Source organism: Numenius arquata, chromosome 5 (assembly GCF_964106895.1).
Source record: "Numenius arquata chromosome 5, bNumArq3.hap1.1, whole genome shotgun sequence".
NCBI lineage: Eukaryota > Metazoa > Chordata > Aves > Charadriiformes > Scolopacidae > Numenius > Numenius arquata.
In genome coordinates this window covers 55,457,775-55,470,769 of record NC_133580.1, presented here as the reverse complement: position 1 = coordinate 55,470,769, position 12,995 = coordinate 55,457,775, and the positions used below count along the sequence as shown (strand labels likewise).

Sequence of the window (12,995 nt, the reverse complement as noted above, 5' to 3'; positions counted from 1 at the left end):
GGCTACCAGCTCTGCCTCTTTATTATTATGAATGAAGAAGCCTAGTTACAATAAAAACATGCCTATCTAGGGAGATGTGCTACCAAAACAATTATGGAAATAAATCAGTGAAAGTATGTGAACATAATCCTGCAATATTTTCATTGGCACAGCTCCCAAAGAAGTCACAGAGTTCTGCACCACTTTGGACTCACATCTTGTAATATATCCCCTTATTTACCACATATTATATTGCTTAATGTGGAAAATGGATTCTTTTCATTATAAAAGTAAAAACAAGTTTCAGCTTACCTCCATCAGAAACAGTTGCTGACTGCAATAAGAAAGAGAAAAATGTGTGTTACTTAAGTTTCATGGTATTAGAAATCTCTGAGCTTCACACTATTTGAAGTGTTAGCTACTTTTATCATCTTATTAACAACAGATAACATGAGAGAGGAAGATCTAAAGAAACCAGCTGTTGCTTTCTCACAGGTGTTTCCTCCCCACCATGAAATTCACCCCAGATCTTTTAACCATTTTTCTGGAACTTGATCCCACAATATTTACTGGGTGAAGTGCTTCCTGCTGTGAGTAGCTACAACAGCCTTTCTTAGATGAATAGAGCCAATTGGTTAGTGTATGGGAGAAAGCAGGTACCTTAACACTGACCTGGAAAGACTTAAAATGAAAACAACACCTCATATACTTTGCTGCATTATCTGGAGATACATGGAATCAAAATTAAAAGTCGGTATTTTGTCAGATGCCTCTGAAAACTTCCCTTGCCGATCACTTCTGACTTCCACAGAGCCAAAAAGCATTTTAAGAGCGTTTCCAGTAAGCTAGGTAAGAACACCTCACCACCTCTACTAGTATTTTACGTCAAATTTTCAAGGACAATTAGTCTTTTAGTGAAATGTTGAAGTTTATGTGCTAAACTTCTCACTTTGATCACAGATTACCTTAAAGCAGCTAACACTTCTGTAAAAACCAGTAGGTGACCAAACATACTCTACAGCTTGCACCTCGACCCTCAGCTGAGTGAAAAAGTAGAAGGGCAGCTCATTTTTGGATTGAAGTCTGTATTGATTTTTAATGCCTATTAAAATAATTATTTTAATTTGGAGAATCTTTTCTTGGTCATTTAAAGTGCCCTTGAACCTTTAAGTAACCTTCTAAACAGTTAAAAAGAAACGCCCTATGTATCTACAATATTTCCAAGATGGAATACACGCAGAAGAAAAAAAAACATACACATATACACAACTCAAGAGAAAAGTTATTTCTCCATAGTTTGTATTTTCCAGTCCTAGCAACAAACATTCCCTTTCCATTCAAAATCCACAAAAGTCTTTAGCAATCCTTAAAAGAATATTATATTCTCCTTTTTTAATTATTTTTTCATTTGTATTTCATTGCAGGATCTCATACTGCTGTTAACACTCTCTGAGGAACACCACTTGTTATAAGCTGTTGTGGCCTCACCATTCACATCAGCAGCAGAGGACCTGATCTAGATTTTAATACAAGTATTTTGGAACTTTCAAAATCAAGCTAGTCCCTACTGACATCATTCCTCTGGTGCTACTTCAGATAAACACAAATACATCTTTGATGGAGAAGATCAAAAACACGATGGCACTTCTTGTTCAACTACACAAAAATAAATGCTTCTCAATCTGGGAAGCATAATAATATAATCAAAAGCCCATCGAGGACTCTTGGGTTTTTTTAACAGCAATGTTTCAGATAGCAAAGAAGTACTACTGTTCTGGGTACAGTTCTTCAGTGAGGCTTAGGACATCTTTTCTACTTTTAATTTGCACATAAGTCTAGCAAGCATATTATGCATTCAGAAGTTGTACCTTAATTAATGCAATTTATAAAGTTTAATTTACATTACTGAACTCTGTTTTATAAATATGATTGCTTCTAATTTCTTATTCACATATTGTACAGAATAGCTGTTGAATAAACAATTCCAATGTCATTTTTCAAAGGAGGAGGAAAAGGATGAATCAAAGTAAAGAAATAGTATCAGTTTACACAGTAGACAAAAAAAATAAAAAGACTTTCAAAATATATACATTTTAGGAATGGTCATTTACTTTGGCAGCTTGCATGAATCTAGCTTCAAACACCAAGTACAATTCCCCTCCATGTTTTTGAAAGGTATCAAGTAAAATGAATAGAATTCCCATGATAGTAATAAGAATATTTACACTACTACTTTTTTTTCAAAAACTGGGAAGTTAACTATTGTAGAATATCATTTCAAAGAAAAAGTTGTATGATTTCATAGAAAAGCTCAAATATTACAGTAATAGTACCACTTAATTAAGTTCTATGAACAATGAGATACTGTTTTACCTCAATCCATTCAGCATAACTTAACACAGTGAGCTTTCTATTCACCATGGGTTAGTTTTGTGTGTTCATTTTAAATGCTTTGGCTAATGCACATTACATTACATGCATCAACACCTTAGAATCTCTCCAAGCAAGGCCTGAGTAATTTTTATGTTTAAACATTAAAGTACCCACAGGAAGAACACAATTTCTTATCTAAATATCAACCACCAATTTCTGTGCTATTAAGATATTTCAAATTTCCCTTTGGTTTTTGATATATTCCAACTATATGTAATTGTTTTTACATTACAGTGTTACTAAAACTACCTAGCACATTCCAAGCATTATCAATTTACTTCTGTAGATCATAGAAGAAAATTTAAGAATATTTTTAGAATTCATTTATATAACTGAACTAAATCCACTTAATTCAACAAAATCAGCTAGAAACTAAAGCTTGTAATTATCATGTAAGAATTTACAGTACTATATTCAAAACATGTTTGTTAGTAGTTAGAAATCTTAACGTAAACCTGTCAGAAGCTGCATGCAGTCCCCATTTAGACAAAGCAGTTTCTTTTCTAAACTGTTCAGCTGAAGCTTGTCTAGATTTGTCCAAAGCCGTAAGTTGCAAGACCAGATTTTAAATACTATGATGATCTCATTTTAAAAATTCACTATGTGTTCGGGGCTGTTTTTCATTCTTCAGCGCTCACGCTTACCACCAATGGAGGCTCTTCAGGACAAAATTTGATCTACTATACATATAAAGTTTGATTATTTGATGAAATTTAACACTTGCCACATACATATTAAGAACTACCTATTAAAAAACATATGTATTAAAAAGCTATAATATTGAACAGTTCTTGTGTGTAGCCATTTCTGAAAGATGGAGGAAGGACAGGGTTTGACCCTGTGGCAGTTAGGGTAACGTGAAGATCAAAAAAAAAGTATTTAAGTATGTCATTCCAAATGAGAAGACATACATATATTCATTTTGTGAATGTACATATGAACTATCACCCAGAGATAAAATCTAACTGTATTCAAGCCTCAAATCTTTCACAACCAGATAAGAACTGAAATTAGTTCTTCAAAGTACTCTGACTTCCAAAAAAGGCTTTTTAGAAAAAAGCCCATGGTATATGCCAGGAGTCTGATGGTAACAAATTACAAAAATTTAAAAAATAATATGGTTCAGAAAAACTAAAATGCCTTCTAATATATCTCTTCGTGGGAATTCTGCTGGCTCATCTAGCTGGATTAGCAGCCGAGCACACACCACAAAGTTGGAGGATTCAACTCTCTGCCCTAGACTTCAGGGCAAGATCTTGATCCCTGTGATCCAAGTGAGAAGCGCAGTGCCAGGGCCAGCAAGCTCAACAGTGACTCCCCAGTTATCATACACCATAAAAGGTGTTCCAGGTCTCTGTAAACTGGCAAGCGCTTCAGCATATATTAGATAGCATAAAGTTCTGATTAAGAGAAAATATGTAAAATTTCTCTTTGTATCATCTCTGTTTGCTAGGTAGAAAAACCAGACAGGCCCATGAGTTTTTTGATGTCATGGATTTGCTTGCAACAAATCTAAGAGTGTAAATTTACAATAATTAACAGCGAGAAAACTACTTTGTGAGTACATAAACTTTTTGTTGCAGTATAGAAGTAGACAACATAGTATCTTGCAGCAACAACAGGGCAAAAAGGGAGAGAGGGCATAAAGGAGAATAATTTGTAAGGTTGAAACAGCCTGTATCTTTTAGCTTGCATGGTCTATAACCTGCTAGATGTGTGCACCACTGCATGAAACTAGTCTGATGACATCTTTCAGTTGACAGAAACTTATCCAGAAAATCCACTTCGTTCCATTTTACATGGATCAGGTGCCAGGCAGTTAAGTACTATCAAAGACTCCCATAAAACCATGATGCAGAAAACCCAAAAACACCCCACCCAGATCCCAGACATTATATTAATCAAATAAATCCATGTGTACAGACTACCCACGTAACACAATACAATAATGTCCTTTTTTTCCACCTCAAAATTTGTTCTTCAAGTCAAAGTCATGCTCAAGTACTTGAGAAGAACAAAAGGAAAGATGGGAATAGCAGGAGGGGTGACAGATACTGGGAAATGCCAGGCCTTAGCAATAAAATGGAGCAACATGAAATCATCTGCACTAATAGACTGTGGGTGAGTGCCTTCTTGAGTGAAAAGAGACATATATTTCCAACTCCTTCTGAGATGCAGAGGGATAAAGTCTTTAAAGACAATGAAGAAGTATTCCTCTCTCCTACCCTAACAATGACAAAATCACAGAGTAAACAGAAACATCTATTTTCTTCCCTAGGCACCCAGAAAGATTCAGAGAAAAAGGGATCTAAAATGACCTCTCTATGTGTCCTTTCTACAGCATACTTTCTTCCAATACAGGCATTGGCTTTTTTTTGCTGAATCCAAAGAATTCTCTGACTGCTGCCTTCAGAATCTGTTAGACCTACCTACTACAGTATTATACAATATTATATTACACTACACACTATATTACAAAAGCCCCTCTAATTAAGCCTTTCCGGTTGGAATAGCATACCTAGCTCCACCAACCAACCCTCTAAACTGATTTTCTCATGATTTCAATATACAAAATAAGTTTGGGAAACTTGTGTTGTTAGAGAGATGAAGCACCGAAGATTTACAGACTGAATACAAATAGCCAACTTTCAAACATTCTGTCACTTAGCTCAGGAAAAGCCTATCACTCAGTTGACTGTCTGCTTGCATCTAGCTCTGTTCAAACTACTTATTAAATCACCTGAAGCAACTTCTCCTTTTGCCAAGGTATGAATTACAAGCGGGTCCCTAGATCTTCAGTCACATTACTCCAAGACTTATATTACATACATATATTTTTATCCTTTTATATGCATTACAGCATTAACATTATATAAATGCCATGAACTCTAATAATCTCTGGGATGGAGATGATGTCTCAAAATACAGCAAACATTGTTCTAACGTTTTAAGTAAAAACTAAAGCCATATTACTTATAAATTATTGTTAGTTTTCCCTTCTAATAAATAATCTCAAGTGTATTTCTCACCTAAACATTTTAGTAATATTATTTTTATCCTCAGTTTAAAATATTATTGCAATTAATTTAATGATTTAGAATTCCACGAAAAGGATGGTTCTTCAGAATGCCACTTAAAGGAGTATTACATAATTTGTCTTTTCAATTCTCTGCCACCAAAGAAGTGCATTTATAATAGTTAAAACAGAAGTATTATAGATGTAATAATTCCCCCCCCAAAAAATACAGCACAGCTAATGTACAATAATTTTACTGAATACATTCTTCTCTGAAGGTTAAATATTTTCCTCAAATACTTGAATCTATAAAAACAACATATGAACAGTAAATTATGTGATATTTGGAATTCCTTTAAGAAATAAGTGTTCAACTTTTTACCCCAAACAAAACCAATCTTATCACACATAAACACAGTGCCTCAAATGCCAAATCCATCCCCAAAATTATTTTGATAAAGATTTATATAAAATATACAGTTTTACCTAAAGATATAATATTGATATAGAGGTACAGAAAGCATATACAAAATACATTGCACAAATTAAAAAAATTGCACAGATTATAAATATACTGATATTTCAGTTTTACACATGTTGGGCACAGTTCATAAATACATCTCAAAATCTGAATGTTAGTTGGTACAATAAGATTCCCTTTACTCTTCTCTGATAATAAACCCCAATGTTTGCATTGACAAAGGAATTTTAACTCAAATACTTTAAAGTAAAAAAGCTTAAAAGCTAAGCAAAAAGCATTCTAAAGCTGATAACATTCTTCTATCTTCTAGCGATAGCCTCTTTTAATTTCTCACTGCAACAATGCCTTGCCTTAGCTAAATATAATTCATATCACTTACCCGCTCTTCGTAAGAAACAGCAGTTATTTTTCCTAACAGTACTCTTCCTAAATTCATCTTCACTTAATAGGGAAAAAGCATTTCCTTAAAACATCAGCTTCTCAAAGATTAAACTAAAAAATTCAACCCTGTTCCATGCCTGTACATGCCAGTAAAGTTTAAAGGCATTTCGTATGAAGTTCTATTTTACTCCCTTTATGTTACCCATAGCAACAGGCCAATGCAGGAAGCTGTGGTTCGTCAGGGATTCAGATTAGATCTCAATTATCTCTCAACAGAAAAGCTAGATCATTTTATATAAATCATGCTGATTGTATTTTAAAACGTTTCCTATAACAAATCAGGAAAACGAAATGATGTTAAATTGTGTGAAAGTCCTGTATTCAATAAAACAGATTTCCAAGACAGTTTTCAGAAAAACATTAGTTAATCACCCTAACATTAGTTATAGAAACATTTACATAGTAAACCACTATTTTCAGAGGTTTACATAATGCAAGCCAGAATAAAGTAGGACCTCAAACGGTCTATTCTGCTTAACTTTTCAGTGGTTAACGCTATAAATTGCATGTAAAAATCCACAGTACAAGGAAACTTGGCATATTTGGCTTAACCTAGGAGCAGCCCGTTGTCGCTAAAGACAAAATTCTCCTTTCAGAAACCAACTGATATTCTGCCCTTCCTTCCTCACTACCCAAGCCTGTGCTCCACTGATGTCAAGGCAGCTCTGTGCGCAGCTCCTCAGGAACAGAGAGCAAAATAGGGGACTTGTAATACAAGAGGGAAGTGGTGCTATTAACCTGCCTGTGACAGCAGTGTCTTCAAGAGACTGTGTATGGAAAGTATGGGATTTTATGAAGTTTGCTGCTATTCACAAGTAAATAGCGATAAGACCTAAACCATTCATTGCTGTTATTTTTAAGCAATCAGAATACAATTTTCTGCTAAAAATAAACACCAGAATTGCAAAGTGGGAATGATTAGTGGGCATTTTTATGCTAGTGGGATGTCCTTAAAGCCAAGGTGGACTTACTAATAGTAGTTTAGGAAAGAGGAATGTTCTCCCTTGTTCAATGCAGCATGTGGAATCCCCCACATCCATACAGTTCCTAGGTTGAGCCCCTAATATAAAAACAATCCTATGAGGAAGGCAAATATTACTCTGAACTTATATAGAGAGAAGATGAGGCCAAAAGTAGTTAAGAACCTTTACTCAAGATCTCACAGTAAGACTGCCTTGCAAAAGACAGTCCAAGTCTGCACATCTTCCCATTTTTGGATTTAGGATGAAGGGACTTGGTTAATAGGAAAAACTCAGCCTTCTCAATTTAGAGTGATCAGAGAAGAAGTTTTAAGCTAATTGCAGATGCAAATGGAGGAAGCATACTCTAACAAGCATTCCAGAGACATAAGCAAATTGCTGCAATGGACAAAGTTCATTTTATGACTGATTACTTGTTTGAATAGGCACACCACAGCACTTTAGAATGCCGTCTTCTTCAAGTATTTAATACCATGAAGAAATGCAATGGAAACAAATGGGTGGGTAGACAGGAATGTGTTTTACAAATTACACCCTCCATTATTTTAGGGCTTAAGAAGCAAATTCCTTATGGTACTTGCAAAGAAGAACAGTTTTACTATGTGTGGATAAGTATTAAAAATTTATAATTTTATAAAGAAGAAAAGCCAGTGCTGTTTAAATGCTGCATTTTGCTTGACACTAAACCAAGTGGGATGCAGAAGGTATTTTCACTGTAAATACCTTAACCAAGCCGCAATACCATTACAAACATGCAGGTGACCAGGTGCATAATAATCCTTACAGTGGATAAGTAAAAAGGACAAATGGATCAGAAATGCCTAGAAAACTATCCTGTGAATACCCCTTTGGGGTAACATAAAAAAGGACTTTTATCAACAGTATTTACTTAACGCTCAACCTAAGTCCTCCAGGAATCACCTAGAAAGATCAAATGTACTAGCAGAGTTTTAACAGGTTACCCAGGGATGTTACCCACAAGAACACAAGACTTATTAGGAGAAAAATAACCCTGCATGCAACAGGATGCAGCTGCAAGCCTAGAAGTTCACCAGAGCAACCATAGTGAACATTGCTAGGAACACTGTGTGTGGGCAATGTTTTATACATTCTAGTCACTCATACTTGGCGTTATAAACCTCATAATCCCTTAGTTTAAACAAACCTTTAGAGCTGTTGATTTTATTTCATTGAACTAAGCATTGCATGTCCACATTTTTTCCATATATTGACTCTACTCACACTGCAAATAAGCTCTACCAATTAGAAAGTGCCAGTTAATGATAACGGCTATGAAATGTCATGTGACTCTGAAAGCCCTTTAAAAAATTCATATCCCTCTACATTTTCTACAAGCTACTTCAGCAGCTGCTAGATTCAAAATCTTGTGATTTTGTGTACCATATTTGTAAACCAGGCAGGCAACTCAAAGTTCAAAGGTCAAAAGCAGAAGGAATGTTAATTTGCCAAGCTATTAATGGAAAGTGTTAAAATATGACACAACAGCTTTAAAAACCTTATTCAGATATACCAAAAACAACAGTTGTAAACCCACATCCATCTGCTTAGAAGCTAAAATGTGGGAAGGGGTAGAGACCCCAGATATGGCTGATCCATTTTCCTCTTCTACCCTCCCTCCACTTCCTGCTCATGTTTTCTTTGTACATTTGTTTTTGGAGCAGCGAAAGCTGAAAAGAAAGACAGAATGACAGGAAGCCTGGGTAAGTTTTAACTTGTCAAAAGATGAATAGGATTTAATATATCCCTGACTCCTAAAAGAAGAAAACACACACAAAGACCACCAGGCAACTAGAACGAGGCAATTCCCCAGGCCAGCTCCTAGTCAAACAAATTCCTGAACTAAATTTGACATTGGCAGAACGCACCATCAAAATCTTAAATCTCATCAATACCAAGTTGGGTTTTTTTGTCTCATATTAAAGAAAGTAATAACTACTTGCATGAAAGCCAGAAAAAAAAAAATATCTGTTAAGAGTATGATTTAGCTCACTGACCTCAGTTACTGAAATAAAACGCAGGAGTATTGAAAAGCCTACTCACAAATCAAGAAAACTTTGCTTTAAAATAAAATGTTGGGTTTTTTCCTAATTCTCAAAATTTTCTATAATCTGTCCAGATATACTTTTGTCAATTATTTGACAGCTACTGAGCAATAAATAAACACCATACATGCTACTGATGAAAAGAGGGAAGAATCTCGTATTTACAACGTTGTGGTTTCCCTCTATAAATTTCAAATATAAAAGTCCTTCCTATTCCAAAGCGCTAGTAACGAAAAATATTTTGAAGCCAAACTTTTTGGAATTTGTTCATGTATACATAACTGAAACACAAGCTGCCTTTTTAAATACCAAGACTTCCTATACAATAAATTCAGTGAAGTAAAGCGACTGGATGTAAACTGCTGTTCCGAGTGCCCCCTGCTGTCTGCCTACACTTCTAAGACTGATGTACACATTTTAACGTGTTCAGTTCAGGAAGATTTGCCATCCTGAAATCTACTCTAAAAACAAATATTTGGTTTTGAAAGCCATATTGTATACATCGAAAAATACTTCTGTAGAGCCTGACTGTAAGCTAATAATAAAAAATATACTTTTTCACAAATGTTTTTGAAATAATTACTATTTTTTTCCCTTCTATTGATCAACATTTTAAGACAACTGAATTCTCTCCGCTAATAAAAACATGCAGAAACAGCATAACTTACACACCGAGACGGAAGGTGACTCGCAGCCCAATAAAAAAATCAAAATTCAATTATATATTAAGGAGGGTATGATTAAGTGACTGATCACTGAAACACCTTGAGCCACTTCTGAATTTCCTACTACTGCAGATGAAGCCTCTAAGAATCAAGAGATTTTTAGGAAACCAATGTAAAACTGAGCATGAAAACTACTAATTTTAAGTAAACAATGCATATATATCTTCCTAAGCAATTCTTTCCCTTTCATTAAAAAAAAATTGATCATTTTGCTGCTGTACTTTTAGCATTAAAGACAATTATACTCTGAGAGATAAAGACAAAGAGTAAGACTATAATATCAAAATTCGGTAATACAGCTAGGACCTTTACTTAGAAAATATGTGTTTTCTGAGCAACAAGAAGCTGAAATTGGTTTGAAGTCTCTACAACTCAGAAATTTTGTATTCTATAAAAACTTTTCATTTATTTTCAGTTATTTTAATAACTCATACCGTCTGGATTCTGTTTTATCAGATAAAAATCCAGCTAGAAGAAAAAAAATCACTTTAGCTGCACACCTTAAAAAATGCTGTAACAATTAGAAGGCAACTTACAACTTCAACATGACATTCTTGCTTACAGAAACACATGTGCAAGTATAGTCAAAATTAAGTGAAAGATTTACATAAAATTTAGAGAAATATCTGTATATCAACTAAACTCATTCCACATTTTAAAAACAATACAATGCTAAAGAGAAATTTAAAACGTCTATAAAAATAGTATATTCTTAATTTCATAACAGAGCTTATAGAGAAAGTCAACTTAAATACTTATACTTACGAACTTTGTCTCTTTAAAACCTCATTGAATCCTTAGAAGCATTATTTATCACATTTCACTGCAAGATTTCTTAGCTCGGAAGGCTACTCATTAAACCATATTCCTGTTTTCTGTTCGCTTTAGACAAACAAAACTTTATACTTACAGACACTTGACTATCAGTAAAAGTTTTCTCCATGTATAAATAGTTTAATAGCTCATTGTTAAGAAACAGTCCCTTCAACTTTATTATTACGCTCTTTCTGAACACATATTTACTTCTTCCAGAGTCCAGTAAAAAAATGAGGCTTCTCTGCCTGTTGCCCTATCAACACCTCTCCCATTCTCCTCCCTCCCAACCACATTCTCCGCCCTCAATACTGGTTCTGTATCTTCTCATCAAAAGGAACAGGCAGCTTTTAAAATGTTGTTTAGGCAGGTCCTGTGTAACAATAAAGCTTCTATAAAGACAACAGCATGCTGCTGCTGAGGAATCTGCTTATGTAAAATGCACTCGGTAAGGGCCTACAGGACTCTGTCTTAAACGTTTGTCCAAACTTGTTTAAGCATTGAGTCAACATTGTTTTCTCCTCCAAAGTATTCTCTTTTTTAATACATTCCCCTTTGAGGAGTGTTATCTGAGTGAACTAGGCCGTCAATCCCTATTAAAAATACTTAAAATATAATCTAAAAATACTTTAAAAAAATATAATTGTTAAAACTTGTAAGACTCACGGGAAATTCATTTCAGTTTCTGGCGTGTAGGTACGTGTCTCGGTATGATTACAATCACATGTATGCATATTATGCAACCTATCTCATCCTACCAAAACGCTCTGTGTTCTTTTGAGTAAGCAGGGCATTGGCATTTACAAGGATCGCGTTCCAAGTGAAACACGAATCTCGTAATTTTCAATACCACACCTACTCTCCAGACAGACCAGCAATAGCTGCGTATTTTCAGAAGGAAATGCATACGCTTTCTGCCCAACAAGTAATGCTTAAGAACCACCCTGAAGTGACAGAACTTAAGTTCCTCAGTCGAGAGTGAGAAGATGGATTTTTACTGTATATTTTTAAATATCAGAAGAACAATGAAATGTTTTGAGAGTTTAATATTGGATAAAAAGCAGTAGCTCATCTTGTAGAAGCTCCACAGATGACTCCCCCCCTTTTTTTTTAAACTTCACTGCACTGCACTGATTAACCCACAAGGACAGTGAAAATTAAATGGTACTAACACTTAGCCAAAATCTCAGCAGTTTAAGCGTGGAAACAGGGTCAGAAACAATTCACAGATAGCTACAGTGGTTATCATCTGTGCTGCATGTATTCTGTGATTATACTCTAGAAATACCAATCCAGTTCATTCCATAAGGCCTTAATTCATTCCCTAACATTATCCAGATCTCACAGAGCAAAAATCCCTCCTCGCCCCATTAGCACGTGACACGACAAAAAGGCATAACCAGGTAACTGGAAGAGCAGCCGAGGGAGGGCAGAACAGTGAGGCATGAAATCAGTCACCCGGTTCCTCATTCCCACCCAGAATTACATGGGCAATCTGTTTTGCAGCAGAAGCTCTACCCAGGTGCCCTCTCCCTCAGACAGCTGTAGCAGAAACAGTGAATGCTCCCTCAGCGTCCTGGCAGTTATGCTGCACTAGGAAATACTATGGTCAGTGAGCCCTTGGCTGTAATTTACAAACAAGTTTACACCAAGTGAAAGGTAAGGCAGCTTCGTGTGCCGACAGTACAATCCATAATCCCACAGTTAAGGAGAAGCAATATCCATCCTTGAGTCTAAGAACACAAGAATCCGTTCAAAACACAAGTTTATCAAACCTAGTATTATGTTTCCAGCAGTGGCCCCATATGGATGTCTACAGACAAGTAGCACAGGGCAACACACAGGACATTTCCCTGATTACGTTCTCCCAGACTCAAGGGACTTTTAGTTCAGGAGGTTTGCTAAACCTGGTGTTGCTTGTCTCCTTAATAATCCCCAGTGGCTTTCTTTTCCAAATACTTGTCCACTTTCCCCCAAGGACATGCAAATTTCTTGCATCCACAGCACTCAGTGGTGAGGCGTCCCACAGACCGACTTACCTCCTGCATGAACAATCGCGTTCTG

General features: G+C 35.5%; 1 protein-coding gene across 4 annotated transcripts in view; it reads right to left on the bottom strand.

Annotated features, from left to right (window-relative positions):
• Nucleotides 1–12,995, bottom strand: part of RGS12 (regulator of G protein signaling 12) — a 90,955-nt gene that overhangs the window by 44,434 nt on the left and 33,526 nt on the right. For all 4 annotated transcript variants that reach the window (XM_074147372.1, XM_074147370.1, XM_074147371.1 and 1 more), the window contains one exon: nt 292–313. In XM_074147372.1, coding sequence (XP_074003473.1) covers nt 292–313 — 22 coding nt within the window. The remainder of the gene's footprint in view (nt 1–291; nt 314–12,995) is intronic.